Genomic DNA, 26623 nt, shown 5'->3' with positions numbered 1-26623 from the left:
AAAGAGACAAGAAAAAAAAAATGAAACAAAACATGAAAGTGCCATTAAATATAGATTACACCATTCATTTATCAAATTATCTGCATGAATCTCTATTCTATTCTGCTTTGGTACAAAGGTAAGGAGTGTTTCAGAAGATTCAGAGCAGTTAAGTTCAGCTCACGGATGACTCAGCCTCTCTTTTTCCACTAAGTACGAGAGAATTTTGACTATACTAAATGTTGCATTTTTCTCCTTTTTGTTTCCATCACCCAATCACTTGCCAACATTACTGCAGTCTAACAGAACAAGACAAATGTAGCTCAAATTGTTTTCTTCAAGAGAAGGGCTGTCCTATGCTATTCTTGCATAAGTTTACTGTAAGGTCAGCCCTTTGCACGTAAGAAAGGGGGAGCAGAGTCATTAGCCATGGCAGAAWGTTATTTGCCTACTCAGGCAACTTTGAAGGAAAACATACAAAAGGAGGGGTCTGATTTACTTGCACCTCTTTAAAGAGGTTTCTAAGCTTCTCTGGAATTAGTCTGTACTTCTGCAACAGAAAAACCAAGGCTTACCATTACGTTGTACATACGCAAAATACCTTTGTGTGTCAGCCTGATAACTGGCTAAGGGGAAAAAGAAAAAACAACAACAAAAACTACAGGCCAAGCTCACCTGGAATTTATCCTTCAAAATCATGATGACAATTTCAAATGACTTCCCCTTTTGAAAGGGCATCTTATAAGTGATCTCCTCCCAGCCCCATTTTTCTTTCTCCAGTGTGTTGCAAACAATGCAGCCMGATCTTTTGAAGCGGGGGTTGAAATGAAAGGCCACATCAGCACGAGGCTTTATGCTACTGCCACACTGAAAATCTACCTGGAATCTAAACACAAACACCAAGACAAACCACATTAAGCTCAGTCTATGTAGAAACCACTGCCAGGTTCAATACAAAAAGCACTTTGTGTTTTACTGATGAACCTCTGATCAGGCAGACATAAGCCACGTTGTTGGATTAAGAAAAAAAAAAAAAAAAAAAGAAAAAATATCTCTCTAATGCACCTCCAAAACATCTCCAGAACATCTCCAAAATGTTCTCCTGTGATTTACTGCAATGAATTGAAAGATTTAAGTATTTACTTACTGCTCACCCCTCACATCCTCTGAGCTTCTCATTTATGGTAGCCATCACCCTCCCTCCCATCATGTTCTTAGATAGAATAATCAAACTTAGAAATGAACTTTGGCATAGTATAGGAGTTCTGACCCTGACTTGGCCCATAAACAGTAGAGTTCACATCTCCTCATCCCACTTGTAATTCCTTCAAGTAACACATTCAATTATCAATTTTGTTAGCCTCAGTGAATCTCTTCAGAAAAGCAGATATATCCAGTGAAGCCAGCAGGGAGGAGAAACAGTCAGAGCAGGCAAAGTAAGAAAAGAAAAGAGAGGATCAGCAGAACGCAAGCAGCAGTTTATCCTACGATTCTCATCATGAAGTTTTCATTAATTGTTCAAGCCAGTATTCACCACCATGTTACCACAAAAATTTAGAACAAGGCTTTATTTGAAATCAAAGGTAGGACCCTGGAAAYATTTTCATTCCTTATATATTTTCTCACATAATTACATTGTGAGGTGTGACACCTCAGCTATTACCTGTCTGCATCATCAGGAACACTCCCATGTATTACAACCAGCTCTCCAGGAACAAGGCCACCAAGAATTGTCCCAACATATGGAATCATCTAGAAGTGTGGGGGAGGGGAAAAAATTCAAAATAACATGTCAGGATCAAGCAAAGAAAACAAAGTAGTTTTAAAAATAATCTTCTAATACTTAATTATGTGGTACTCTAGCCTATTAAAAGAGAGAGAACTAGCATTTCATCTAGAAGAAACACTATAAAATCATTAAGTATCTGTCATAATGGAAGAGTAAATCCCAGGGGATTTTTATCTGTGGAAACCAAGTTTTACGGGTAAAAATAATATTTATAACTTCCATTTCTGGTCCTCAAATGAAGAGTAGCAACATCTTTCTGCCTCATTTTGAAGAAAGTTCAAAGTCAGATTAGGTCATTTCCAAGGGCTGATCTATTACCAGCCCTTTGCTGGCAGGAAAAGGCAAACTGTCCTAGGTCTCCATAACCCTTCTGACACAAGACCACACCAGCTGCCTTTCTGCTTGTTCTTGCTCCCTTTGGGAAAACAGTGATGGGAAGAGGAGAAGAAAAAAAAGACTATGGCAAAGGGCAGTGTGCCATCTTTGTAAAAACTACATAATACACAGAAAAATACCTCATCCTAATGAACTGTGATCTGCAAGGTATGCTGGAACAGCCCCATTCAGGAATTTCAGTTTTAATGGTGTCTGCAATTTGCAGTCTGTCTGTGTGATAGCAACAGCCTTGACTATTTTCTCTTCCTTATTAATAGTTAGAGCAGGCAACACATACATTACGCTAAACTGAAAAGGCAATATGGTAGCTGTTGTTAAGCCATATGAGGCTTAACAACTATGAATTAAAACAAAAAGAACCCCAACACCAGCAACATGGCTAATTACATCATAGCCTCAGACATGCATCCAGACACATCCCCTTGACCACCTCCTGGAGCACCAAGTATTTCAGTGAGGAAAAGGGAGCCTTGTAAGAGAAAAAAACGGAGGCCAAGAGGAAACKGTTTGGAAAGGACCGCTGTACATCTGCATCTCACCAGGTGAGATTTAAATTGGAAAAGGAGGTAAGCAGTAGCAAGTGTTATATCTGCTTTGGTTAACAGACTAATTTCTGCTCAGGTTTCTTTTGCCCAAAAATGCATGAACTACAGAACTATGTATAAAATGTTAGAACATCTTTGAAATAAACATAAATTGTAAACATGAGTTCCAGCAAATTAACAATGAAAAATGAACAGATAGGAAACACTACTCTTGAATAAAATATTTGACCATAAGAGGGAAAGTTGTAATTTTTTAATATACATATATAGCATCATGGAAAACAGGACGGCATTTGCTGACACTTATACTTATGAATTTGTGGGGAGGAGAGGGGAAGGAGTAAATAATAGCAAAAATCTAAATCCAGAGTGTCAAGTTAATATCTCTGCTCACTTCTGCCAATAGATTCCCGTTCTTCTCTGCCCTCCCTCCCCTTCTCTTTTCAGCCACCCACACTTTGCACAAAACCTAGCACAGAGTCCACTGCTACATGAAGCAAGACAGATTTAAAGAACTTATTTCTCAAGTAATAGAAGCTTACAACTGTTTAAGTTGTTCAAAGTCTCATGTATTCTATTGGCTTAAGCATGCACAGTGGAAGAGGGGCAAGATATGAACACAAGTACTGAAAAGCTGACATTTTAATCCAGCATCAGTTGCTTGCAAGCTKGAAGCAAGTCTTCATACTTTATTAGCATAAATAGCTCCAACTACCTTAAAGTAGATTCCACAAGTATTTTAGAAATAAAGCACCTCAGGAAAAGAAAACAAACAGATAGGGACTGCTGCCTATTAAAAGGTTTATTCTATTAGAAGAGAAACTTTTGCTTACTAGAGGCAAAAGAAGATATTAACCATGTGCAACAAGAGCATATGGTATAGCCAATAGGTGTCATTTGAGGACCACCCCSATGAAAAGATTTAGTCATCTGTCAGTCTTCCCTAGCAAATGAATAAAAAGGCTGAAATTCCTTTGCTTACTGGTAATAGTGTGGTACCGTAGTTCCCTAATGAACAAGCAGTACACAGGAGGCTCACAGTTGTATTTGAAGAATAAAAAAAAAAAAAAAAATGCACCTTAATTATTTTCTGTATTTAACAGTTTTATCACACTACTCTTGAGTGGTTTGGAATTCAGAATATTGCAGCAGAGTTAGAAATAGTCGGTTCAGTCTCCAAAGACGAACCAATGAAAAACAGATAGACACAGGCCAGGCATGCTGGCACTAGACTACACAAGTGGATCAAAGTTACTTAGCCCTGGAAGAGCTATGGCAAAAAAGCTTACTCTTGAATAAATACATCCTTTTTGGATGTAAGGAAATAAGGTTGCCCTATCAAGTCCTCAGAAGTTCAGACATGGAACGTGAATGGACATAATACATCATTTCCCAGGTGTAATACTACAGACTTAATGAAGTTTTGTCATCATAGAACGCACACATAATTTCCTCATGTCTTGACGCTTTTCTTTGGGGAGAGTTGAAGGTAATTCTTTTTCTTCATCCATTGAGAAGCAAAACTTGTGACATCAAGTGGTCGATCATCATCTCAGCTTTCTTCCAAACCTCCTGAAATTACCTTTGAATCTATTTGGCTAATATCAGTCAAATTTGAGAGGTCTAAGAGATAATGCTACTGCTAATGTCTGCTTATTTCTGCAGAACAAGAGGGCAATTCATGGTTTTATTGAGGAAAGGGCTGTGACAACACAGCTCATTCAGTAGCAGGGAGCAGCAGGTGCATAATATTTCTCATCAGACAGGTGGAGTAAAAGGTTTAAGAGGGAAAGCAGGATTTTCTGGACAATTCAAAACTGTATGGTAGTGAAGAAACATGTCACTGTCTCCAATGTTTGAGAGAGCTCAAGTTCTACTGCTCATGAAACAATTCAGTGAAACAATGCAAACTTCACAACCTGACTCCCTCCATCCCTACTAAGTTTTATCTTGTGGTATACCTATACCAGATAGCTACACAAAGATCAACAACAAGCCTGAACCTATAGTTCAGTGAAGGTCACACACACAATAGCTAAAGTAGTCCATCAGTGATTGAATCAGCTAGTTGAAGAGGATTTGTGCAAACAGCAAAGCAGTCAGATTCAAACCTCAAGTTTGGACAATCAGGTCTCATTTGGGRGTTTGCTCTCATAGGTGCTGTTTGCACAATATCCCCACTATGAGGGTATCATGAACTCTCCCTACTTCCTTCCCTTCARCTGGTTCAGGTGATAATCAAAGAACAGTTGGATTGCACCTATGGAGTTCAATGCCCTGCTCAGAGCAGGGTCAGCTAGAGCAGGTTGCTCWGGGCTTTATCTTGAGTCTCTCCTGAGGTCACTGGCACATTCTTTCCCAACTCTGCCTCCACACTCCAATCGTAAATGCTCACTCTTATTCCCAGCCTAAACTCTCAACCCCTAAGCCATAGTTTTATGCCTTATTTTCTCCAGCCTGGTCTTGTCACTCATCATACTAAGTCCCCTTGTAGCCATCAACTTTAGCAAAAGTCTTTCACTCTTTCTTATACAAAGAATCTGTCCTAAACACCTCTTTACACCAGCTTTCCTCCCCCACCCAAACCAATACCCCCATCTGCCAGCTTTCACCTCCCCCCCTTTTCTTTTGCAATTCAGGCCTTCCAGCTTCTGGTCCRTGTTCACACAGCTTTTGCCTCCTCTCCCAGCTGAGTTCTTGTCAAGAAAGTTGAAGCTCCTTCCCCTTCAMCCCTCCAGTCCATCTCCTTTGCAAGCAGTGAGAGAGCAGAGGAATTCAACAACCAGATTAACTGAGAGCACAGACTGTATCAGTGCAAAACCGTAATAGATACGGAAGCCCTGAGCAGGCATGCGCTGCTGCACATTCCACAAAGATTCTTTAGAGACTAACATTTTAGAAGTGTTTTAATGCAGACTATTAAAAATACTGTTTTTTGTAGGCTCAAAAATTTACATTTCTAAAGAGGCAACAAAACATATATATCCTGTTCATTCCTTTAGTCTCATGCCAATGTCAASACACTGCCCCAGAGCATGAGAATACTAAAGCTTTTCAGAGAAAGTCTCCCTACTCTAAAATTGGCTTACAACATTTTGTCAACCTCATGCTCTGCAATGGCTGAACTGCTCCAKTTCAAGTTTTCCACAGAACAAGTTTTAGTATAAGGTAAGACACCAACTATGAAYAAAGATTCCAAGTTTAATTGTTCAGACTGAAGTTAAAAGCACCAGAAAATCTTAAGAGTTATGAGATGCCACTCATGTTTACAGAGAAATAGGACTGAAAATACTGCTTATCACATTTTCACCCTTGTTCCAACACATTCTGCAAGAATGCCAGACATCCACACAAGCTGTGTGTGAAAAAGCATTATCCTCCAAGGCTGAGAGCRCTTCCTTCCTGTTTTGGAGGCACTGTGCATTTAGTCTTCATTTGCTTATAGCAGAATTTCTAAATACCATCAACTCCCAGCACCACATGTAGGTTTCTTTCTCAAAGACTTTAGCAACGCAAAGAGTTCTTGGTAACACTCATCACTCCACAAACAGCAGAATGCTTTACTAATCATTAACAGCAAAATCCCATTTCCCAGTGGAAAAGCTGTTTACATGACAGGAGAGTTACCGGGTTATTGACCGTCTTCCGTGGCTCATCTGAGGTCATCATCTTCCCTCCTCCAGTTCAAGTCTGTCAGTTCTGTGTGACGACTTGTTGAACTGTGATTAGAAGTCTCACTGGTCTGGCAGCACCAAAGCAGGGATCCTTTCAAAAAGCCAAAGCTCTTAATTAGAAAGAGGCAAAGTGAAACTACATAAAACAAGTGAAACCCTYTAAAGTATCCTGTCAAACAGCACAGGAAACAATGCAAACATCCTTCCTTTCTTTCCAAGGAATTTGCTGGAGTTTAGTGATACAAAAAAATAAAGGCTTGTTTAACCAAGTAAGACACTACCCTTAGCAAGAGACAGTGCACACATCTACACACAGTTTTGTCAGCAGCTTTCTGAAGGGATTATGTACACTTAGACAGAATCTCCCACAAAATCATCATTGTATAAGAAAAACTGAGGGCTTGAAGTCTCTTTAGCTGGGCCTCGATAACTCTCCACTTGCATCTGACCATGCAGATAGGGAAGAGATACMCAGTACAAAACTTGTTTTTCAAGGCAAATAGCCATTCTGTTTCTTTCACCACTTTATGTCCTATTGCCAAATTTCTCAAGGGAGATAAGCTCTAGAGGCAGAATTTTTTGATTTTTCCTGTTTTATCTTACATAAACTTAAGAGATACTACCCAAAGGAAGGAAAGGGCATTTTCCATTTCTTCCTTCAACATACACAGTCCTTGACCTCCACAAATAACTACAGGAGTTTAAGACTTGCATTAAATGCACAGCACTAATAAGAAATGAAACAAYAGCTTGTGGATGTGTCTAGCTACACTTTAATTTCTTTAGCAAATTCTCTAAAGAAAGTCACCAAAACTCAGTGCCCAATCTCAAAAATACTAGGCAATTATTTCTTGCACATTTTGGGGAGACATCTTAGGCAGCACACAAACCATGGGGAGAAAGGCTGACAAGGAAGATGACAAACGAGACAGTTATCAAGCAATAGCAATGCTAAAACTCCTACTAATACTTCAACATTTAACAAAACCAGAAAGCAAACAGAACAACAACATGCAACCAAGAGTCAGTGACCTGCTCCACAAGAACCTGGGATTAACTTTCTGAAATGATTCAACAATGGAGTGGCCCATAGCAGCATCCGGTTTATCTTGTGAGGGATTAGGATCAGAAGGGTATTAATTCATCTGCTTAAGCCCAGAGCCSGACATGCAATTCAGAGAACATAAGATGTTACACAGTCAACCTAGACTGTATAATTATTTTGAGCCTCTCATGGGATACCACCACCAATTCACAAGCAGAACATGTTAAGACAGGTTTCAATACCTTCGTTTTWAAAACGGAGAAATCAGCGCCAAAGCAAACTAGTCTTTTGCCAATACCATGGGAAAGCCTAATAGCAGATCRAGAAATGAACCCCAAATTTAAAGTTCAGTGTCCAGCAGCCTACTAACTGAACTTCCTCTGGTCTGCAATACCCATTTAGACCTCATTGAAAGGGAATCCTGCAACTGCACCAGCTCTATGGACACATGCCCAAAATTAAGGCCACAACTGATAATTTTGGCAGATCAGGTGGCACTAGGGCAAAGCGATAGGGTTTTTGGTTTATYTGCTTTTATTAAATAAGGAAGCCATAACAACACAGGAAAGCTGCAATTTGGACACTAAAATCCACAACATTATACAGTGCAGGTTTTCTAATGATATTTTTAGAATTAAGAAAATACACATACATTCCCATTAACTCACAAATTACAAAGTCTCTTCAAGAAACAGGAAGGCCCACCATCAGCTATGACATTATGATATGCAGAAAATGCCTTTCACAAGAGCAGAGAAAAAAAAAAAAGACTTTATAACTGGATATGTTATATCCAGGCAAACAAGGCTTCTGCAAGAAGAATAAGCAAGGCACTTTCTGRGTACTCTTAAGTAATTCAATTGAAGAAACACCAGCATCCTCTCCAGCTGTAAATCCAACGCTACAACATGCTAAAAAAAATGAAAAAACCCACAGCACTACACAAGTAGTTTCACCATGAACTACAACATTAAAGCTTAATAAAACCCCAAGTCATCCTGAAACACTCGCGACTCCACAAAACGCGCCGTTCACCTTGCCGCCTGCAGCCGAGGGGGCAATCCCTTTGACCAGACGCAAATGGGGCAGCGAGGAGTTACTGCTATTATTTTCAACCCCCAGTTTCCCCCTACAGGGACGCCGCCCGTGTCTGCGCAACCTACCTCCGCTGCCAGCGGTGCCTGCCGACCTCTGGAATGAGGCTTGGCCCCGCCCCGCCCCGCCCCCAACGGCTCCTCCCCCGCGCGCGCCCCAACGGCTCCTCCCCCGCGCGCCCGTTGCGACGTCGCCGCGCGCAGCCGCCTCCCGCTTTTAAAGGGCAAACGACTGCCGGTTCTCTGCCGCCGTGACGCCCGCAGACTTTTCGGCCTGCTGTGCTTTTTGAGAGCAGGCTGGGGTCGATTATCCCTGAGCTGCCGTTTCTGTCCCTCCTCTTCCCAGAGGAATTAAAGCAGATTCGGCCTGATGTCTGCCATGTCCCCGGCCCGGCCCAGCTACTGGGTGCCTCAGCGCACTGTTTGTTTCAGGGAGAGGTGCCGCTTCTCTCTGCTTCTCACCCCCTGTCCACCGACAGCGAGAGAAACTGGCTCGCTGTCTCCTGGCATGTCCCGGAGAGGAAGCGTTTAACGGTCTGAATTGAAGGCCAGAGGCAGGGCAGTGATGATTTACCCCAGCCAAATGAAGGAAACGTGGTCATGGGGAGACAGTGGTGACCGGACAGCCACAGGGGTCCCTCTGGTCCATGTCAACCGGTGCCAAGGCTGAGAAGAGGACCACTGTTCCCCTGGGGTCTGCTGTGGAGAGGCTACTGCTGGCCACGCAGGACCTAGATCCTTTACCGCAGTGCTACATCGCAAGTCAAATCATTCAAAGATCACAATGTCCTTAATTTCATTTTAGAAAGCTGAACTTAACTGGGAGAATAAAATGCTGAGTGGTGTCAGACATTCATCGTGCTCTGTAAGCTTGCTTTACGCCCTGAAACAGCAAACTGTGCACCCAGCCTATGAATCATGCTGCTTCCTTTAACTCCTTTCTTCCCTTTGACCAACAGGATTTAATTTTGGAATTAAAGGGCGCTAACAACAGTTTTTTGCACAAACACTGCCCATCCTTCCTCCTGCTTTTTGTGGTTGTACAGTTTAATAAGGATCTTGGTAGATTTTTCTGTAGAAGGGTAGCTTGGGGTGCAGAGTGGGATTCAGCAAGGACAGAATAGCAACAGGTTGGCTAGCGGAAGTAGCACATTCATGCGTAGGCATGCAGATTATATTTGTCCAAGACCAGATTCCTTCACGTGAGATCCTATGTAAGCTTTTATTGCTTTCAGAGTGGCTAGGATGAGAGCAGTGACAGATTCTGTTCACAGGGAAGAAAAAAATAGGGCGATCAGGGAAAGAAAAATTAGATTGAAGCATGAATTCAGCAAGAGCTCCAAAAAGACAAGTTACAAAATCTGTCTGTTTTGTTGTATATCCACATAATCCTGACAACAGCTTCTTTACAAATCTGAATTATTACAACGCCCCTTCTAAGGCAAAGAAATGGAAGAGACGGAAGAAATAGCTTGTCTCCAAATAGGAAGTGATAACCCAGCAAGTGATAAAATCATATTGTAGCTAGATTGAAAGAGAAAACTAGATGCGAGTCCATCTCACATAACATTTTTGCAGCACATCATAGAGAACATTGCATAGAAATAGATCGTTACAGTTTTGCTTTCTTCTTTTGTTTGTCCAAATCCACAAGTTTCYATTATTCAACTGATTAGGAAATGTAACTTAATTTTGAACTTTTGACTCTAATTCTTGTTGAGGTTTGATTCCCACAATATATGCTATTGTCTGTCTATGATTAGGTGTTCTAGTCTCTTTCCAGAATGACATATGCACTAAAAGCTTAGTTGAAGGTACACATGAATATCTGACACTCCAGGAGAGACTTGAGGAGATACATGCATAAGAAATTGCCAAATTAGACTACACAATGRTAGTACTAGAAAATGCTTGGCAATTACAATTTGTTCCAGGAAGCTGAATTACCGCATCTTTTACTTAGTGAATATATAGGAGTTTTATTCATTATTCATACTTCTTATTGACCTCAACTTTAAATTCCTTTCTCTCCCTTTGTAGAAACTGCACAATATAGCAACATCATGATGACAGGATCAGAATTTTAAATCCTTTTTCCCTCAAAGTACCTTTGACCTCATCTTCTCCTCCTTAACTTCTCAGCTAGTATTTGTCAGCTAATTCCAAATTCTTAGGTGAGATTAAAAAGTCCTTTTGGGGGGCTTCAGTAAGAAGAAGCAGAATAAGGATTGGGGGTACTCGCGGTAGAAGTAGACAGTGCATTAGCCATTTCATTTTAGTCATTTTCTCAGAAATAAATTGAAACAGAGTTTTGTGATCCATTTTTTTCATGTTGTGTGTCTGAGGACCAATAGCAGTGTTAACATAGGACACTGATAATATTCTTTCATCAAGAGCCACAGCTACATACCACATCCCATCCCACATTGCTGAATATCAGAGCCTTGTGATGGCTGGCACCCAGGATGAAGTTCCTTTATCTCTGCATAGCACTTTCACATACTCAGTACTCTAGCCCTGGCTTCTAAAATATCAGCTAAAAATAAATATTTTAATTGATAGATAACCATAAGCAATATGTAGTTGAGATCCTCATATTACTTTGACATAAGGACAGGACAGACCCCTAGATCAATGTCTAGCACACTTTAAGCAACCACATTTCACAACTCCTCCACAAATTGATGTATTATCATTTTTTGTCAGAGCCCTGAAGGCACTGACGGTCCTTTCTGGCCCTGACCAACCTCACCTGGGGCCTTCTCCCACCCTGTCCACAGACCCAGGACCACATTTCAGCTCAGCCTCGGGCCATTAATCCCTGCCTGAGCTATGTCAGAAGAGCATCAATCTCCAGCTCAACCAGTGTCATGCCCATTCCTGGCTATGGACCCYATTAAACCAGATAACCCACCAATGGACTGATTTCCTGGCTTGAGCACAGCCCTGCTTTGTCACTGTGGACTTGCCCAAGAATCACTGGGCCTGATCCTAATCCTGACYTGTGAACTGGTTTCTCAACTTGACTTTAGACCTGCCTCATCACCRTAATACAGCCTTATGATCTAGACTTTCTGTTGGACATGGCCGCCACCTCCAGGCCTGCCCTGCTCCCTTGCTTGGATTACTGCAGGACTGAGTCCTGGCCATCAAGGCCCCTACCCTGGCAGACCTATCACACTGCTCATCTCCTGGCTCACCTTCCCTTAGGGAGCAGCCAACCCTTGCTGTTCCATTACAGTATTTCCTTAAGTCTAAAAAATCTTATAAAAGGAGAATTATGATGTGTTGGCTTCTCAGATCAKCCTTTTACCTCTCTTATGTGGGTTCTCTGCAAATGGTAGCAAGCTAAATATTTAAATATTTGAAATGTATACCTTTAAATTTTTACACCATGTACTTTATGAAGYTTACCACTTTAAGGAAGCCATCTACATAGCAAAGTGATCTGAAGCTGTGAACATGCTAAAGTGTGCAACATCAATGTTAAATCAAGAGACCCACAAAAGAAGGTGGCTCCTCATTTCCCACTCASAAGCAGCAGTGAGGAATGTCTCACATGAGACAAATGAACAGGCTTGATCATCCCACCCTGAGCAGAGGAACACATTTTCCAGGCACTGTAGTAATAAGAGCAAAAAAGATGAGTCTACCAAACCTTTAGTAGGTTATAGTTTGTGAAGCTGGACCACGATGATGGAACTGCTGCCTTCTTAGGCATATAGCATTTTGTCTTCTTGTACCTTTGTTTAATTATCATAGTTTTACATTGAAAAGTAAACTTTTTCTCCTCCTCAAGTCTTGTCTAGTGTTAGAGCTGACTGATTGAACACTTGCTACACCCACTGGCTGTATTGAACCCATAATGCAAGGGAAGATTGGCAAGCTCCAGCTSACCATCCTCCACCACATTGTGGGTATCCCAGGAATCTTCACAGCCTTTGAAGAGCTTTCGTGTATGCAACACAACTGCAAAAAGACTTTCAGCTGAGCATTAGCTTAGGTGGCTTAGGGACATAATGAAGAGAGAAYCCATATCACTGAGGGGAGAATCATCACAAACTCTCCCCTACAAACACTGAACAAATAGGAATTTTATTTCCCAGCAACAGTGGTTTCTATTCACAGACTGGGAATCTGTTTTCTAACTCACTACTCTGAGAGACAGATTCCTACTTCTCTTTTCTAAATTTAGCATGTATTCGTGATCTTTTCATGCTCTCTGGTTCTTGCATCCTTCTCTTTCTCACTGCCCACGTGTCCAAAGACAGCTCAGTTCTAGCAGCAGCCCTATTGCCACATCTGCCAAAGTGACAGAACAGAGCTACTTGTTTTAYACTAAGCTCCCTGAAGTCTTTACTCAATACACCATGTCAATGCATATGGTACTACTAAGTTTCTTTTTTTTTTTGTAGGAGATAACTGCTATTTTTCCTTGCTCCCTTACATCACTTTACCCCAACTTCCAGTGAGCAGAGAAACCTTCTAGCGTTGATCTCGCACACACATATCCACACTGTAGTACTTCAGTAAGTTGTGACAAACTGACAGACCAAGTGGGAGGAGGACATTTGTGAGTACATTGACTGACTGGGAATTGTGTTAGAGGAAAGAACAGGACAAGGATTTGCATGCCARAGTTGAGGACTATATCTGGGCAATTAAATAGACCAAGGAACGTCCTSCAGTACTGAGGCCAGCTAGCCCAGTCTGGCCTGTGCATCGTTCACTCCTCCTTAGCCATGCACCAGCCTGTCCAAGGGTATAAGTGGTGGCACCCTGAAGGTTACCTGGAAATATTTGCAGACAGGAGTAGGCCACAGCTGTGAAGCCAGAGAGCTTGAGAAGCTGCCCTCCATGCAACAAGGAGAGGAGGGGGAACCCCTTCCTATCTGCACATGCAAACTTGCATGGGGTCTGGGTGGCACAAGCTCTGCAATCYTGGATCACGCAACCATATACTGACAAGCGCAGACTACACACCTGCATCAGCAGGACCCTGCCAAACCTCTGAGGCACATGCATTCAGCCTGCCAATCACCACAAAGCAGACCAGAGACACAGACTGGATGCCAGCATGGCCAAAACTGTGCACATCATCTTGCATATAAACCTCCCATGAGCTTTGCAAGGGCTCTGGCAAGTCCAGCTCCTGCATACTGGGAGAGAGTGCAGAAACAAATGAGCATGAAATACCTGTGCTCATYTGGCTGAGGACTAGTTTCCTCACAGTTGCTCCAGCAGTAATCCATGTAGCTTTACCTTTAGAGTAGAAAAAARAGAATCCATCTTCTCTCTTTCCCTCTACCCTCCTCATGCAGGCAGCCCTCAGCAGTCTCCCTGAACCTGCTTTCACTGTGTGCTTACACAGAGATAAACATCCTCTGCCACCTCTCTCCTGTCTCTGACCACAACCTCTCACCTGAAGAGCCACAGGGCTGTTGTCGGGTATTGGCCTCTTTCACTTGCTAAGCTCAGTACTTTTCCTCTCTGATGTCTCTCCAGTCCCCATCTTATGCRCACAGCTGGTTCTCTAAAAGACCTTCTGTCCGTCCCCAACACAGCTCATGAACACAGGTCACCACCACCACCAGGGCTTGCTGGTGCTCTCTCTTCTTCCCCATCACCACCTTGGTCTATGCCAAATCTACAGTCGCCACCAGACAGAAATCCTCCAAAACTCTCCGAAATGGAAGGCCTCAACACTTAGTAATCCCATAAAGAGTCCTGCTCTGCAAAAATACACTTCAAATAGAGGGTTGGGGGCATCGTTCCTCTGCTCTCTACCATCACTTCTCCTCATGCAGCAGKCACACTGCCCTGGGACCCATACCACCACCAGCAGGAGAGCTTGCAGAGGGAGAGCAAACCACACTGCCTTTTGCCACACAGCTGTGTGTCTTAGGAGCTGTGAACACTGTGCACTGCTGGAAGCCTCAAATCCTGAGGAAGCCCCTGTGGTGAGCCCCAACCTTCTGCTCCTTCCCTGGCTCCAGGGCCCATCTTGTCTAAGAGTCTGGGTGGCACCTACCTTCCTCCAAGGATGCCAGCAGTAATGTGGATCTTCCCGCCCTGTTGTGCCAGACCCATACAAACCCCAGGAAACACAGATTAGTCTGGCTGTGGGCTGGGGTGGTGCCAGGGAGCAGCCAAGGCTTAACAAGAGCTGGTCCAAAAGGGAACAATAGAAACCTCCTGCCTTTGGGGTGGCTTTGGGACTGTGCAGGGAGCCTATTTCAGGGCTCTGCCTGTAGTAAACCAGCCAAGTTCACATTCACTGACTGTGCATGCCAGGTCCAGCATCACTTGGGAAGGCTTGATGTAGCTATGTGCAAAGCTTGATGGCACAGCCCTGGTTTGGGTGTCTCTGCCTAGTGATGGGGAGGGCTGGCAGGGTTGTGCATCACACACCTACTGCAACAGCACTGCAAGTGCAGCGGGGACTGCCTCCACTCTGGCAGTAGCCAGATGTTGCAGTCTCCAGCCTTGCTGCTTGAATCGGCTGCAGTTGCTGTGGGAAACCATCCACTGAGGCAGTGACTGTTTCCTCCACCCTGCAAAGCATATTCCCTGGCATCTCTTTGATGCCAGTTGTTAACCCCCTCCTTGGCACAGATGCCACAGGGCATCTGACCAGAGCCAAGTCTATCCCAGCCCTGCAACAGCCCCCCCCMCACACACACAGAGCACAGCCAAGGCCCCATGCGGCTCCCCTTTCCCTCTGCCAAGGGCGGACAGCTTCCTCCAGCAGAGGAATTCCTTTTCTGCCCTAGGGCAGCAATGTTGTAGTTGGACACCAAGGGTGTATTTGACATGGCCTGGGGAGAAGGGATGTGCACAAATAGTTAAAGGACAATACTTAAGTGGCCCAGATTTACCAGTTCTGCCTAATGGGACTATTTCTCAGGCTGGGTTAGCTCCCGAGCCATTTTCAGCTTGTGTCTGAGAGACTGCAGCTATGTGAAGCCAAACTATGTCAGAGACCCCATGTCAGGCATATGTCTCAGCAGTCTCTAATTTATTAGCACTAGAGTAACTATGAAGTCCCAAATTTAATTCACTTTGCTTTACTCCCACAAGCTTCCCTGAGTAAAACCCTTCACTTACTTCCTCTGTGCTTTACTGTTTCTCTCTCTAAATCCCCCATTACAGCCTAAGCGTGTCTTCTCCTAGCGAGACACACATCCCTTGTAACCAGACCTGGTTGCAGTTTCCTAAGATGATCCCTGTTGCTTACGCTGAGTCTCTGAAGTGCAATCCCAGGAGCAGACTCTGTAGTCCCCAAGGATGAGGAGTTTCTGAAACCTGGAAATCTTATACCCTCCTCTAAGGCAGTGTTTTTACCCTCCCATGCCTTCAGATGCTCACTTCCTTGAGAATTAAGTGTTTTCCCTGAAGGAAACTTAGAAATCACATGACAATCAAGAAAAAAACATTTCAGTCAAATAATTTATTGGTCAGTTCCTCCATTCTTGGAAGAACATTGAGCAATGACGGAGCTTTGTTTGAAAATGGCTCACTATGTCCAATTTTGGYTGTTTTGATCTAGTCAACAGATAGGACAATGAAGTCCCTATGAGATTCCTGGCTCATAATGTGTAGCATCCTGCTCCAAGAAACACTGCTTTCTCAAAGCTCTCCCTGTTCATGCTGTATACAGGGGAAAGACCAGCACAGAAATGAAGGTTGCAATACCCCCCCCCCCCAAATTAAATCAGCGTATCCTATTCAATTGCAGACATTACAGTACTACTTTGCTTTGCAAAAAACAGTGCATAGGCCTAAGTTGGAGTGGTATTCAGACACTCTTGTCACAGGACTGTTTAAATATCTTAGCTAGATAATAGCCAGTCTTCCTGTATTCCACAACTAATCAGCATATTAGGAGAGCTACAAAATAATTAACATACCACATCATATCTGCTTGCTACAATTCTGGTAATAGTTGCAAGATAGTTGCTTTAAGGTTACATCACCTTAACTATATCAGATCTGAAGGATTCATTCACAGAAAGGTATGATGAGAACATTTCTTTTGAGGACACCTGCAGCAAATGTCTATTCTGATTAAACAGCTACAAAGCAGACTGCTTGAAGAAAGATATTGTACTTAGAGTCATACATGGTTTTGAGAGAGTACTAAGAACTAATGTCTCTAATCAGGTGATAGGAAAAAGCCTGCTATAAAATTGCTCTACAAAATTCCATTGCTACTTTTAAAAGAGAGTTAAGAAAAGGTCCTAAAGCCTGAACTACTGGTTAGTTTTCCTTTGAAAACTTTGTAATTATTTGGAACCATTGTTCCAAGATACTCTAGAGTAAAAATTTTTGATAAAGCCAGACCTACATAAGCATATGAAACCCTCTTCAATRTTAGAAAGCAGCCTAACCTTAAAGCAGGTTTGAAAGTTCAGGTCAAATAACAGGGAAAGGAGAGATGATGAAAGGTTGGAATGAAAAGGTAGTGATACTGGAAGGAAGAGCAGTAAATAGAAGTATTTCTAGAAGAACTACAGAAAACAAAGTTTCTCTATTTCTGGCTCAGAGTTCTACTTCTGAGAAGAAACAATTCAAAAGAAATAATCGAATTTAAAGTGCACACCAGTTTTTGCTAAAGCAAAACAGCTGTTTGATTAACATGCTGATCACCATTTTGAGAGCTGAGTCATAGAAAGTTTATAACGCAGGAAAATCCTGACTTCAGCTTTCAAAACTAAAATACCCCTGATAATGACTCAGTCAGGCTGAATAGCCTTGCACCACACTGCATGTGTTTAGATAGTTTATAGACTGTGATTTTCCTGCTGATTTCACATGACAGTGCTAGTTTTAACAACATTTATTGGTGGCAGTTATGAAGGCAATTACAATAGTCTTCCCGTATTTCCATGGTCTGAGTCTAATTCAGGCTTTTGGTTTTAAAACTAGAACTTCGCTGAATTACTATGCATGCAGCTATTGCCAGGGTTGTGTATTATCCTGGCTGCATAGTCTGATTTTCTCTACTCCAGCAAATTTTCTTGCTAGGGAAACAGAAGTGCTGCATCAAGACACAGGCTGTCTATTTCAGCTGAACCAAATTTAGAAGCTATTCTTGGCCAAAGGGTAGCATTTGAGGAAGGACTCTACTACCCCTGAGAAATGTTACCTGCCTTTCCTACACCCTGCCCCAACCACAAGAACTGGGAGAGGGGCACTGTTTTGCAGGACACCAGCAACACAGGGAGCATTCAGTGCACATCAGCTGCTCCCACAGCAAGTCTACTGAGTACAGCCTTTATGAACTTCTTGCTCATTTCAAGTGATAATTTGGGGATTTCCAAATCTTACCTATTCCTTCTTGAGTACCAAGGACTGCTTTGACTTGCTTTACTGAAAACTTAAACATGTGATGTTTTACATACTCAGCTCTCCATTTACATCTTGTTTTTCTTCTCTGCTCAGGAAAAGAGCCTTACTCTAGCACTTGGGCAGCATAGTGGCAGACCACAACCTGCATTAAGACAGGCCAATGGTGTCTGGCACCATTTTACACAGAGCTTTTGGATCTAAATGAGGAGGTCTAATAGTAAAATTAAGTTTTTAGTCTAGACAAATGAAATGCTTAAATTCATGCTCACTGAAAGCAGTCTAGTGTCAGCAAAACTGGATTTGATATGTAGAATCATATGTATAATTGTAGCATGTTTTAGTATAATCTGGCAGCAACTCAGGCCATGCTAGTAACATTTAAAACCTACCCAGAAATCTGGGAAAATTAACCTAAATTGATGACACGGTACATGCTTTCTACTTCTCACATATTTAATCAGGTGGCTTAAGAAATGCCACCTTATTTTATATATATATATATATATATATATATACACACACACACACACACATATATATATATAAAGTACAACAGGTACAAACACAAAATATTTTGAGCATTCATATGATTTCTTGGAAAAGGAGCTGCTACATTTGCTCCTTACCACCTGCAGCAGACCTCTCGCCTCACACCCATGCTCCTGCAGTGCTGGGACTGCCATTTTCTCTGACGAACAGCAGGGCCACATCTACCCTGCATGACCCCAGCAGTGTTAGCTGCCCTGGGTGGCACAAGCCACCAAGGCCATGCTCTGACACTGCCACCTGCCTCAGATACCTGCTTCAATTCAACTTCCTGCTCCTGCTTTCCAGTCCCTCCTCATTTTTAGCAGTGCCACAACGTACACAATTATGTGCAGTCCTGCTTCCCCAGAGGAGATTCTTGAGGAGCTCCTTTGTCCTTTCTTTTCAGCCTTTGAGCTGTACCTCCCCAGGCAGCAAGGCTTTGCCCAAGTGAGCACATATGTGGTCACAGTTACCTGGCCTAGTGTTTTATATGCCATTCCAATTATGAAATTTCCTCCAATTACTGGTGATCTACTTAAAAAAAAGTCACTAGACTTTATACAAATAAACATATCGCAGGCCCTCTCATGGGTCCTTTTTATTCATCTCTCCTAGCTATAAGTCAAAATGCTGCGCTTCCTTTTATGGAAGCAGCTGTTCTTTTATCAGGCTTATCCAGTACTTTTTATAGTAGGCTTCTTATGGTCTCTCGTTATTCAGATACATTTCATTTACTTTTCCTTCTGGCCTACAGACCAAAGCCCAGACAAAATCATCCTTACTTACAGGGCTGGCCTGCTCTGCAGTTTGGACTCCATGGCTACATTTGTCCTTTCTCTGAAGCATACAGCACCGTAACAGCTTCCTAAGTACTGCTGTTCATTTGCAGCTAGTATAAAACATCTGCTTTGCTATTCCATGGTGTGGTTAAGGCAAGACTGGCTGTCCTGTGTCAAGTCAAAGGGCCATGTACTCATGCTCATTACAGATGGTGGCCAGCAAGAGCTGCCTAGAGAAGCAGAGTGAGAAGCAAGCCAAGCACTGAGTACCACGTGCTCAGCCTCTTGCCAGTTTAGGGCTTTCTGAGCTAGAGATCACAACTGCACCATTTTACTTAACAAGCAGACCATGAATTTGCCTAATTGCTTTTTTAGACCACTGGCACTTTTCAGCCTCCACAACAATTCATGGCAGCATGTAGTGCATTTTCATGAAGCACTATCAGAATATCCTGTAATCAAACTCCTGTTGAGAACCAGAAGTTCCTCCCTGCTCTACATACTGCCTCTAAGTCACGCTAATGCACCACTATGACCATTCAATATTAATTACCTGCATGGCTTTCTGCAGGTCTCATCAAGTGTCCTTGGTGAGTTTGGTAACAGATCGAGAATACGGGTTATGACAAGTTTATCTGTGTTCACCCAAAGTTGGTGGACATGCACATTATCTAGTTTCTTAATTAGGTCTTCAAGATCACTAGTCCTTAACACGAAACATGCCCAGTGGACTTTACTCTCACCTGATCTTCTTTATATGTTGAGTGTTGAGTGGTACCTGAGTAACTGTAACTTCTTCTCTAGTGAATACTGTACAACAGGCCAGAGGGATGAAGCCTCTATGCTCTCAAAAGCCTAGCACTGCTGTGTATTCAATTGCTTTTTTGGAACTGTCTGTGCATCACAGCAATTTCAGATAGAAGTTATTCCCCCAGCTTATTTGAAAGGCTTTAACTAGATACTAAGTGCACAGGAGCCATCAGTTTTTGGTACAGCAACATTAAAATATGTCAGTTGATAGCCCAKCTGGTTCAGATGTTATTTAGTTGCAAATTGATCAGTGGCCTTTCATAATTCTTCTTTGGTATGTTAGTGCTTAGCTTCAGTGATCATTCAGGTCTTCCAATTTTTGGTTTAAAGCCTAGAAGAATAAATCTTAAAAAAACACAGTGAACAAAATTAAGTTTATTTTTAAATAGATTTGCACTTCAGCCTATTGCTGAAGCAGCCAGTGCTCCTCTCACTTCAGAGATTAGCATGTAATCTACTTTTTGTTGCAGTGCCTGCCTTTTAAAGCAAAAGGTTTAAGACAAGTATATGAGCAAACAAGATACAAGTCAGCAACAAGGGCCAAAGAACATGCAAGAGTTACAGGGAAGTCACTACTCCTTTTGAAAACCAATCTCCAGATTATGGGCCACATAGAGCATACTCACCCCCTCTTTTTGAAACCGGTGACATAATGCTCTAGCCTTTTTTAAGCGGTCAAGATCACATCATCTTCATTTGCACTGCAACAGGTACTAGAGCAAACCTGTGCCTGTCCCATTCCCCCTCACCAAAAGATGGTTGTGCCAAGACGTACACAAACACAGCACCTCAGTCCCTACCTACAGAAGCAGATTAAAAACATGAAACATCCTGCATCTGTGCAAAACAAAAAATTGTGTGATGGGATCCAAGCCAGAGACCCAGCCCATGAATGCAGTTGAGACCCCCAGGATGGCACCATCACGCCTTAGTTACATGGCCTTGCTGCAGGCTCCTGGATCTCCCTGTTGGGTCTCTACAGTTACAGATGTGCTCACCTTCCTGAAAAGTGTTGCTGCATTTTCAAGGGGGAAACAAGAAGGCTGCAATATCACCTGTCACCACAAGATGGTAGGTGTTTTCTGATGGTTAGAGGGGAACAGGCTTTCAGTAGGCTAAATTTCTCCGCTTGTACAGAAATTAAATTAGAGACAAAAATAAATTAGGACAAAAAAATCTAATAAGCTATTCATGGGCTCATAAATGAGTTGAATTTTGAGATAAGTGGTTGAAGCTCACATATACCAGGCATAAATGTGAAAAAAGCCTCAGGCATCATTGCTAGTGTAAGGACTTGGGTATCCCTTTCTCACTATAATCCTGCCTCTTCTGGTTATGAATCTTTTTAGCTGTGTTAGTGTGCTTCATGTTGTCAGCAACACAGAACTTTGCTCATTTTTGGAGACAAAAAGTATTCTCAAACTACATACTGGGTAATTTTGAAGCAAACGCCAATGGGGAGGAGAGGTGGGGGAGAGGAAAGGTGTGGGGGGGAGAAAAAGTGGGGGAAGGAAAGGTGAGGGGAAAGAAAAATGAAGGAGAGGAAAGGTAAATGGGAGGAAACGTGAGGGGGAGGAAAGGACCAAAGAATCTTTCTGTTTAATTACCCCCAAACAAAGCGTGCAGACAAGCCTGGCAACTCCTCTTTACCACCAATTTCTTCCAAGATCAAGTCAGTCCCAATCAATGCCAAGGTGAGCACCTGCTTATACTTACAGAGTCCACATAAATTAACATAAATTCTTCCAAGTACTCCTTATGTTCAGCCACCTTACCCAGCTAAGGCTGATAGCAGACCTTAGCCTGGCAGCCAGGACTAGCTGAGGAGGCAGGAGGAGCACTTTGCCCCTAAGTCTGAGGGCACTCTGATCCACTGTCTAAAACTGAGAACTTACAAGACATATTGAAATCAATTATGAGTAACTAATCACCTTTCCTTCATGGATGGAAGAACATGATATGCTGTAAAAATCACAGGAGCAGGACAATCTTTAAATTATTATAAATGCCATGCACTTTCTTTGAGTTCATTTAAATGACTGTATTGTGTCTGATGAATAATTTGCAATTATGTCTGGCCACAAGTTAACAATGCTACTCTAACTTACACCACTAGAAGTCAGAACAAAATTTTTTAACTTGCTAACAACTTGACTTGGAATTGTAGAGGACAGTCAGTTTGAGACAGTAGAAAAAAATGCAGATTCTTGCACAGACAGTTGTAACCCTCTATTACTGAGTAGTGCTTCAGGAACTAGTGTGTTTTAAAGCTTCTGTACAACTGCCTTTCAGGTAAGCACCTGGAGCCACGCCGACTACCCTATCCTTGTTGGCATCCAAAAGACAGCCCAAAAATCCTCTTCTGCCCTTCTCCACAGACCAGAGTAACATGCATGCAGTGAATAAGGCAACTGGGCACTGTCACCCTGGCTTTTTGGGATTATCTCATAGCTAGCTTCATAGCTAAACTGGAGGCTCCTGGAACACAGGGCAGTACCTTTGGTATTAAAGAACAATTATTAGGCTCATTGCCTCTTGAATAATGCTGCAGGAATGAAGGGATATAATGGTTTGGCTTCCCCCCACGAAGACAAAGTGGGTGGGAAGGGCTGCTGATTATCCCACAGACACAGACATGGCAGAATGGGTTACTAGCTATTGCCAGCTTCCCAGCGGAAGAGCTGAAAGGGCAGCTGGGTCTGGCGTGAGACCAGGAGAAACATAATGGAATGAAACTGATGGTCTAGTAGAGTCTCTTCAGTGTCCACTTGATTCTCTAACCTTTGTTATCAGATTAGTTATTAATTCAGGAAGAGTTCACCCAGTGGACTCTTACTAAAGAGAGGTTCTGTTTGCACCTCTCTAGTTAGTAGCTTTGCAAACATCTTTGTTCATCATCTTGTAATTAACTCATCTTTCATATGGGAAAGAAAAAGGTGCACCTACCATGATGCTGTAGTGATGTAGTTGCAAACTGTTGCAAACATGGGTGCTTTAAGAAGCGATGCATCTTATAATCTGATATGCAAGAGGCTTTTGCACAGCACTTCTGGTTGATAGTTTGGTGCTGAAAAAAAAAAAAGACTGCAGGGAAAAAAACACAGCTGTTTTTTTGTGCCATAAGAAATGAAAACAAACACAATAAAAAACAAACATTGACCATCTATATTTCTTCTAAATACAGTATACATAATGACAAGAGATATAAGAACACTTAAACTGGACACTTAGACCCGGTACCTTGTAAAAAGATATAAAACGAAGAAGTGTACATCTCAATTCATGCCATACAAAGGGGGAAAAAAATAAGCTCATTTCAAGTATACTAATGAGCAATCCAGTGTGTAATGAAGTTTAAAGCTAACATTTTCAACATTCAGTGCTGATTTTACACAGAATCCACATATGAACTCTCAGAAGGAGCTTTATTTCCAGCAGAGATGAATCCTTGCAGCTTATATTGATTTTAAGAGCTACAGGGAATTAGAACTCATTTTCACTAGATGATGGGTTTTCTTCAAAATACTACAGGTTTTAGCCAGAAAGAGGGGCATATTTCAGTTAAACAGCTTCTTGATTCAGAAGTGTCCCTGCATCATTTCATGTTCCTGTTGTGAGTCCTCATATGAGGGCTCCAGCCAGACTCCCTGCTGGACAGGATCTACCACAGCAGAGCAAACTGTATAGCACGTGCATATAGCTGTGGGAGAGAAAAGCTGTTGGCACATCTGCAAACACTCATCCCTAAACAGAGCAACTTAGCATGGACACATTCCCCTAAATCATGCGTATGGTAGGCCCAAAGTATGGGCATCCAGCTGGACTAGCTGTGTATGAGCTATTTGCACACATGCATTTGGATGCCTCTGTAGGTACTGGAAATATAGCAGGCAGCCCAGCCAAAGCAGTTATCCTCAAAGCTGATTCCAGAGCTCCCAACCAAAATGAGATTATTTGCAAAAGTGAGAGTTGATAGGCTTCTATCAGGAGACCCCTGCTGCCAAGAGAGGAACATGAAACATCTGAACTGCAGCCTCTGTGAGATACAGCAGTGCAATTTAAATTTAAAAATATGGCTAAAAAAAAATCATTCTGTTCTAAAGTGTGGCAGCATTTTTCAGTAATGATTAAAAAAAAGCTAATGAAAATTACAGTCTTCCACAAGCTTTTAAATTGAAAAAAAAAATCAAATCTCAAATTTAGGGCTTTCTTCACCTTGAAGCAAGATCTTCAACTTCTTGAAGTAATTGCAGTAAAGCTAATTTATGTCACCCCCCCAGAACTAGTGCCTGACATTGAAAAATGTTAATCTTTACTTCTAGCTACTCTGTAACTATTCCCCACAATATCTATACTACAGTATTACTAGAGGTCACTTCTTTTTTGCTTACAGTAAGGAACTCAGTATATAACCCTACTTTGACTTCCATTAGCTTTGCTACTAATTCTTAATTAGTCATTTCTACTTGAGGAAAGTAAACAGCGCATCAACCTATATCCCGTTCTAGTTTGCCCCACATCTTGGCATACGGTCCATTGTTTTGGTATATGCACTTAAATACATATTAGCTTTGTCCAGCATGCTTTAGTAAGGGTAATGACTAAAAGTATTTTTAGTTCACAACATTTCTTATTCTTATGGCATTACAGCAAAGTACTTTATACAGCCCACTAGATCACTGATTTTTCAAGAGGTCTTTTAAACATTAGAACTCAGTAGAATGGTACAAAAAAGACYGATTTCTAAAAATATTTTAAATGTAAACATTATAATTCAGAGTACCAAAGTGACATAATCCTTTGGGAAATGTCAGTCTAATTTACCATTAAATGCTTTAAGAACAATCTGCCACGACTGTAAGTGAATTCCCATTACAGTAACTTTAATCAATACATAAACCTATGTTAGTTCTATGCATGTGTGCAACTACTCTGGTGTGAGACAGAAAGTACATCAGCCTGCAGGACTGTGTTGTGCTCTCTTGAAGAAAACCATAGCTTGTAAACAGGAAAGTTGTAGTCAGTAATAAGCATATACTTTGGGCGAGGCATTAGCTATCTACTCCCACTGCAAAGTGAGAGGCATTTGAGATAGAAAAGAATACCCAGGGGAGCATTTTCTTCAACATTTTGGAAGCTAATTTTAAGTCTAAAGAATTTTTGCGTTAGCATTGCTTTTTTATCCCTAATGGTTATGGGCTGGAAAGCTTCTCTGAAYTGCATGATTTCTTCTGTAGCAAAACTATGTCCTAATGATGTAAAACTATGCAATTACTTTGCTCGATGTCTCTTCTTGTTTATAAARGAGAATCAGAACTTAATTTTCTGGAACATGATGTTCAAACTTTAAATTAATTGGAACATGCAAATCCAAACTGCTGCTTGGAACACACAGGTGTTCCTATGCCAAGACCGGTGTCGTAAAGCTTCCTTAAAAGTAAGAAAGGAAAAAAGAAAGAAAAAAAAAGAAAACACTCATCATGTACTAGGTTGAACATGTCAAAAACTGAGGAAGGGCTGCCAGCAAGGGCAAGAGACTCCCCTTCTTATCATGGCTTTCCATTAGGAAAAGCACAGCAGTAGCACACAACTGACTTTGTTCGTAACTGCTGCAGTAAAATTAGTAGTCTGGCTTTTTCATTCTTCTTCTGCTTAGGAAGCCTACAAACTGCAGCAAAGAAACTGAAGGTGTTTGTAGACTCCAGAATACAACCTGCCTTATTCAGCTTACTTTGGGRAGGTTATGTTTGCAACCCTGACGGTGGAGAGCATATATATGTGTGTATACAGTACATAAAGTTCACACAGTATACAAACGGTCAATACAGGCTCTTTCTCTGGCAGTGGGAAGCTTCCCATTTACTAGCGGCAGCTAGTCCCAGCTTTTAACCAATACAGACTAACAATTTTCTTTGACCTAGAAGTCATTCTGGTAAGTTCTGTTCCCTCTCTTGGGCCATTCTTCCTCCACCCACTTCAGTAGCACTTTCACAACATCAATCCTCTTATAAAATTTACAGAGCTCAATCAGCTGCTCCACAGTCCTGTCACTATTGCGTAGCAAGAACTCCAAGGTGGGACTTTGCGGCTTCTGTTCAAGGAAACACAATTCATCGTAAGTCATCCCCCATTTGCTTGCTAAGTTTCTCCAGTTTTTCACTGTTGGGTGACAGGGATCCAGCTTTAGCCTCACAGTGTACAACAAGTCCTCATCATTGAGCATGTCACTGATGGTTGGAGCACGAAATAAGCACAAGGAGCAGGTGCCATTTTCCTTGCAGGCTTTCTTGAGATCTGTAGTTAGAACCATTATATGGGGAGAAGTTAGGATTTATTACTGTGGTTTCACCATGAACAAAAARGCAAAAATTCAAATGGTTGAAGAATATTACATTTCTGAGAACCATTTCTGAAACAGTCAGAATATTGATATTTTAAAAGTCATGTTCCAGTGTGAATTACTCATGAAATTAACTTTTCAAGACTTCTCTTTACTGTATCCAAGGTCTGTAATCAAATGGAAAATAATTTTAAAAATATATTGTCTATTCATTTATTAAAAAGGCATGTGACTTGCACCACTGTCTGAGCTAGGATATCCCCCCTCCTTTTTTTTTTGGGGGGGGGGGGGGG

The 26623-nt window shown here is 41.9% G+C and overlaps 2 protein-coding genes across 10 annotated transcripts in view; both read right to left on the bottom strand.

Annotated features, from left to right (window-relative positions):
- Nucleotides 1–22956, bottom strand: part of LGALS8 (galectin 8) — a 30508-nt gene extending 7552 nt beyond the window's left edge. For 2 of the 6 annotated variants that reach the window (XM_085315557.1, XM_085315563.1), the window contains exons 1-4: nucleotides 8592–8641; nucleotides 6337–6474; nucleotides 1643–1731; nucleotides 655–865 (exon numbers count right to left, since the gene is read on the bottom strand). In XM_085315557.1, the coding sequence (XP_085171683.1) occupies nucleotides 655–865; nucleotides 1643–1731; nucleotides 6337–6378 (342 nt within the window). In that variant the 5' untranslated portion in view covers nucleotides 6379–6474; nucleotides 8592–8641. The other 4 variants (XM_085315562.1, XM_085315559.1, XM_085315561.1 and 1 more) reach the window with 4 other exon arrangements.
- Nucleotides 22957–23134: 178 nt separating this feature from the next.
- The window catches only part of EDARADD (EDAR associated via death domain), a 19601-nt gene continuing 16112 nt past the window's right edge, over nucleotides 23135–26623 (bottom strand). For all 4 annotated transcript variants that reach the window (XM_085315564.1, XM_085315566.1, XM_085315565.1 and 1 more), the window contains one exon: nucleotides 23135–26284. In XM_085315564.1, the coding sequence (XP_085171690.1) occupies nucleotides 25908–26284 (377 nt within the window). In that variant the 3' untranslated portion in view covers nucleotides 23135–25907. The remainder of the gene's footprint in view (nucleotides 26285–26623) is intronic.

Source organism: Rhea americana, unplaced genomic scaffold (genome assembly GCF_003343005.1).
Source record: "Rhea americana isolate MKP2758 unplaced genomic scaffold, rheAme1 scaffold_43, whole genome shotgun sequence".
NCBI lineage: Eukaryota > Metazoa > Chordata > Aves > Rheiformes > Rheidae > Rhea > Rhea americana.
The sequence above is the reverse complement of the archived record's forward strand: the minus strand, read 5'-3'. Positions and strand labels throughout refer to the sequence as shown.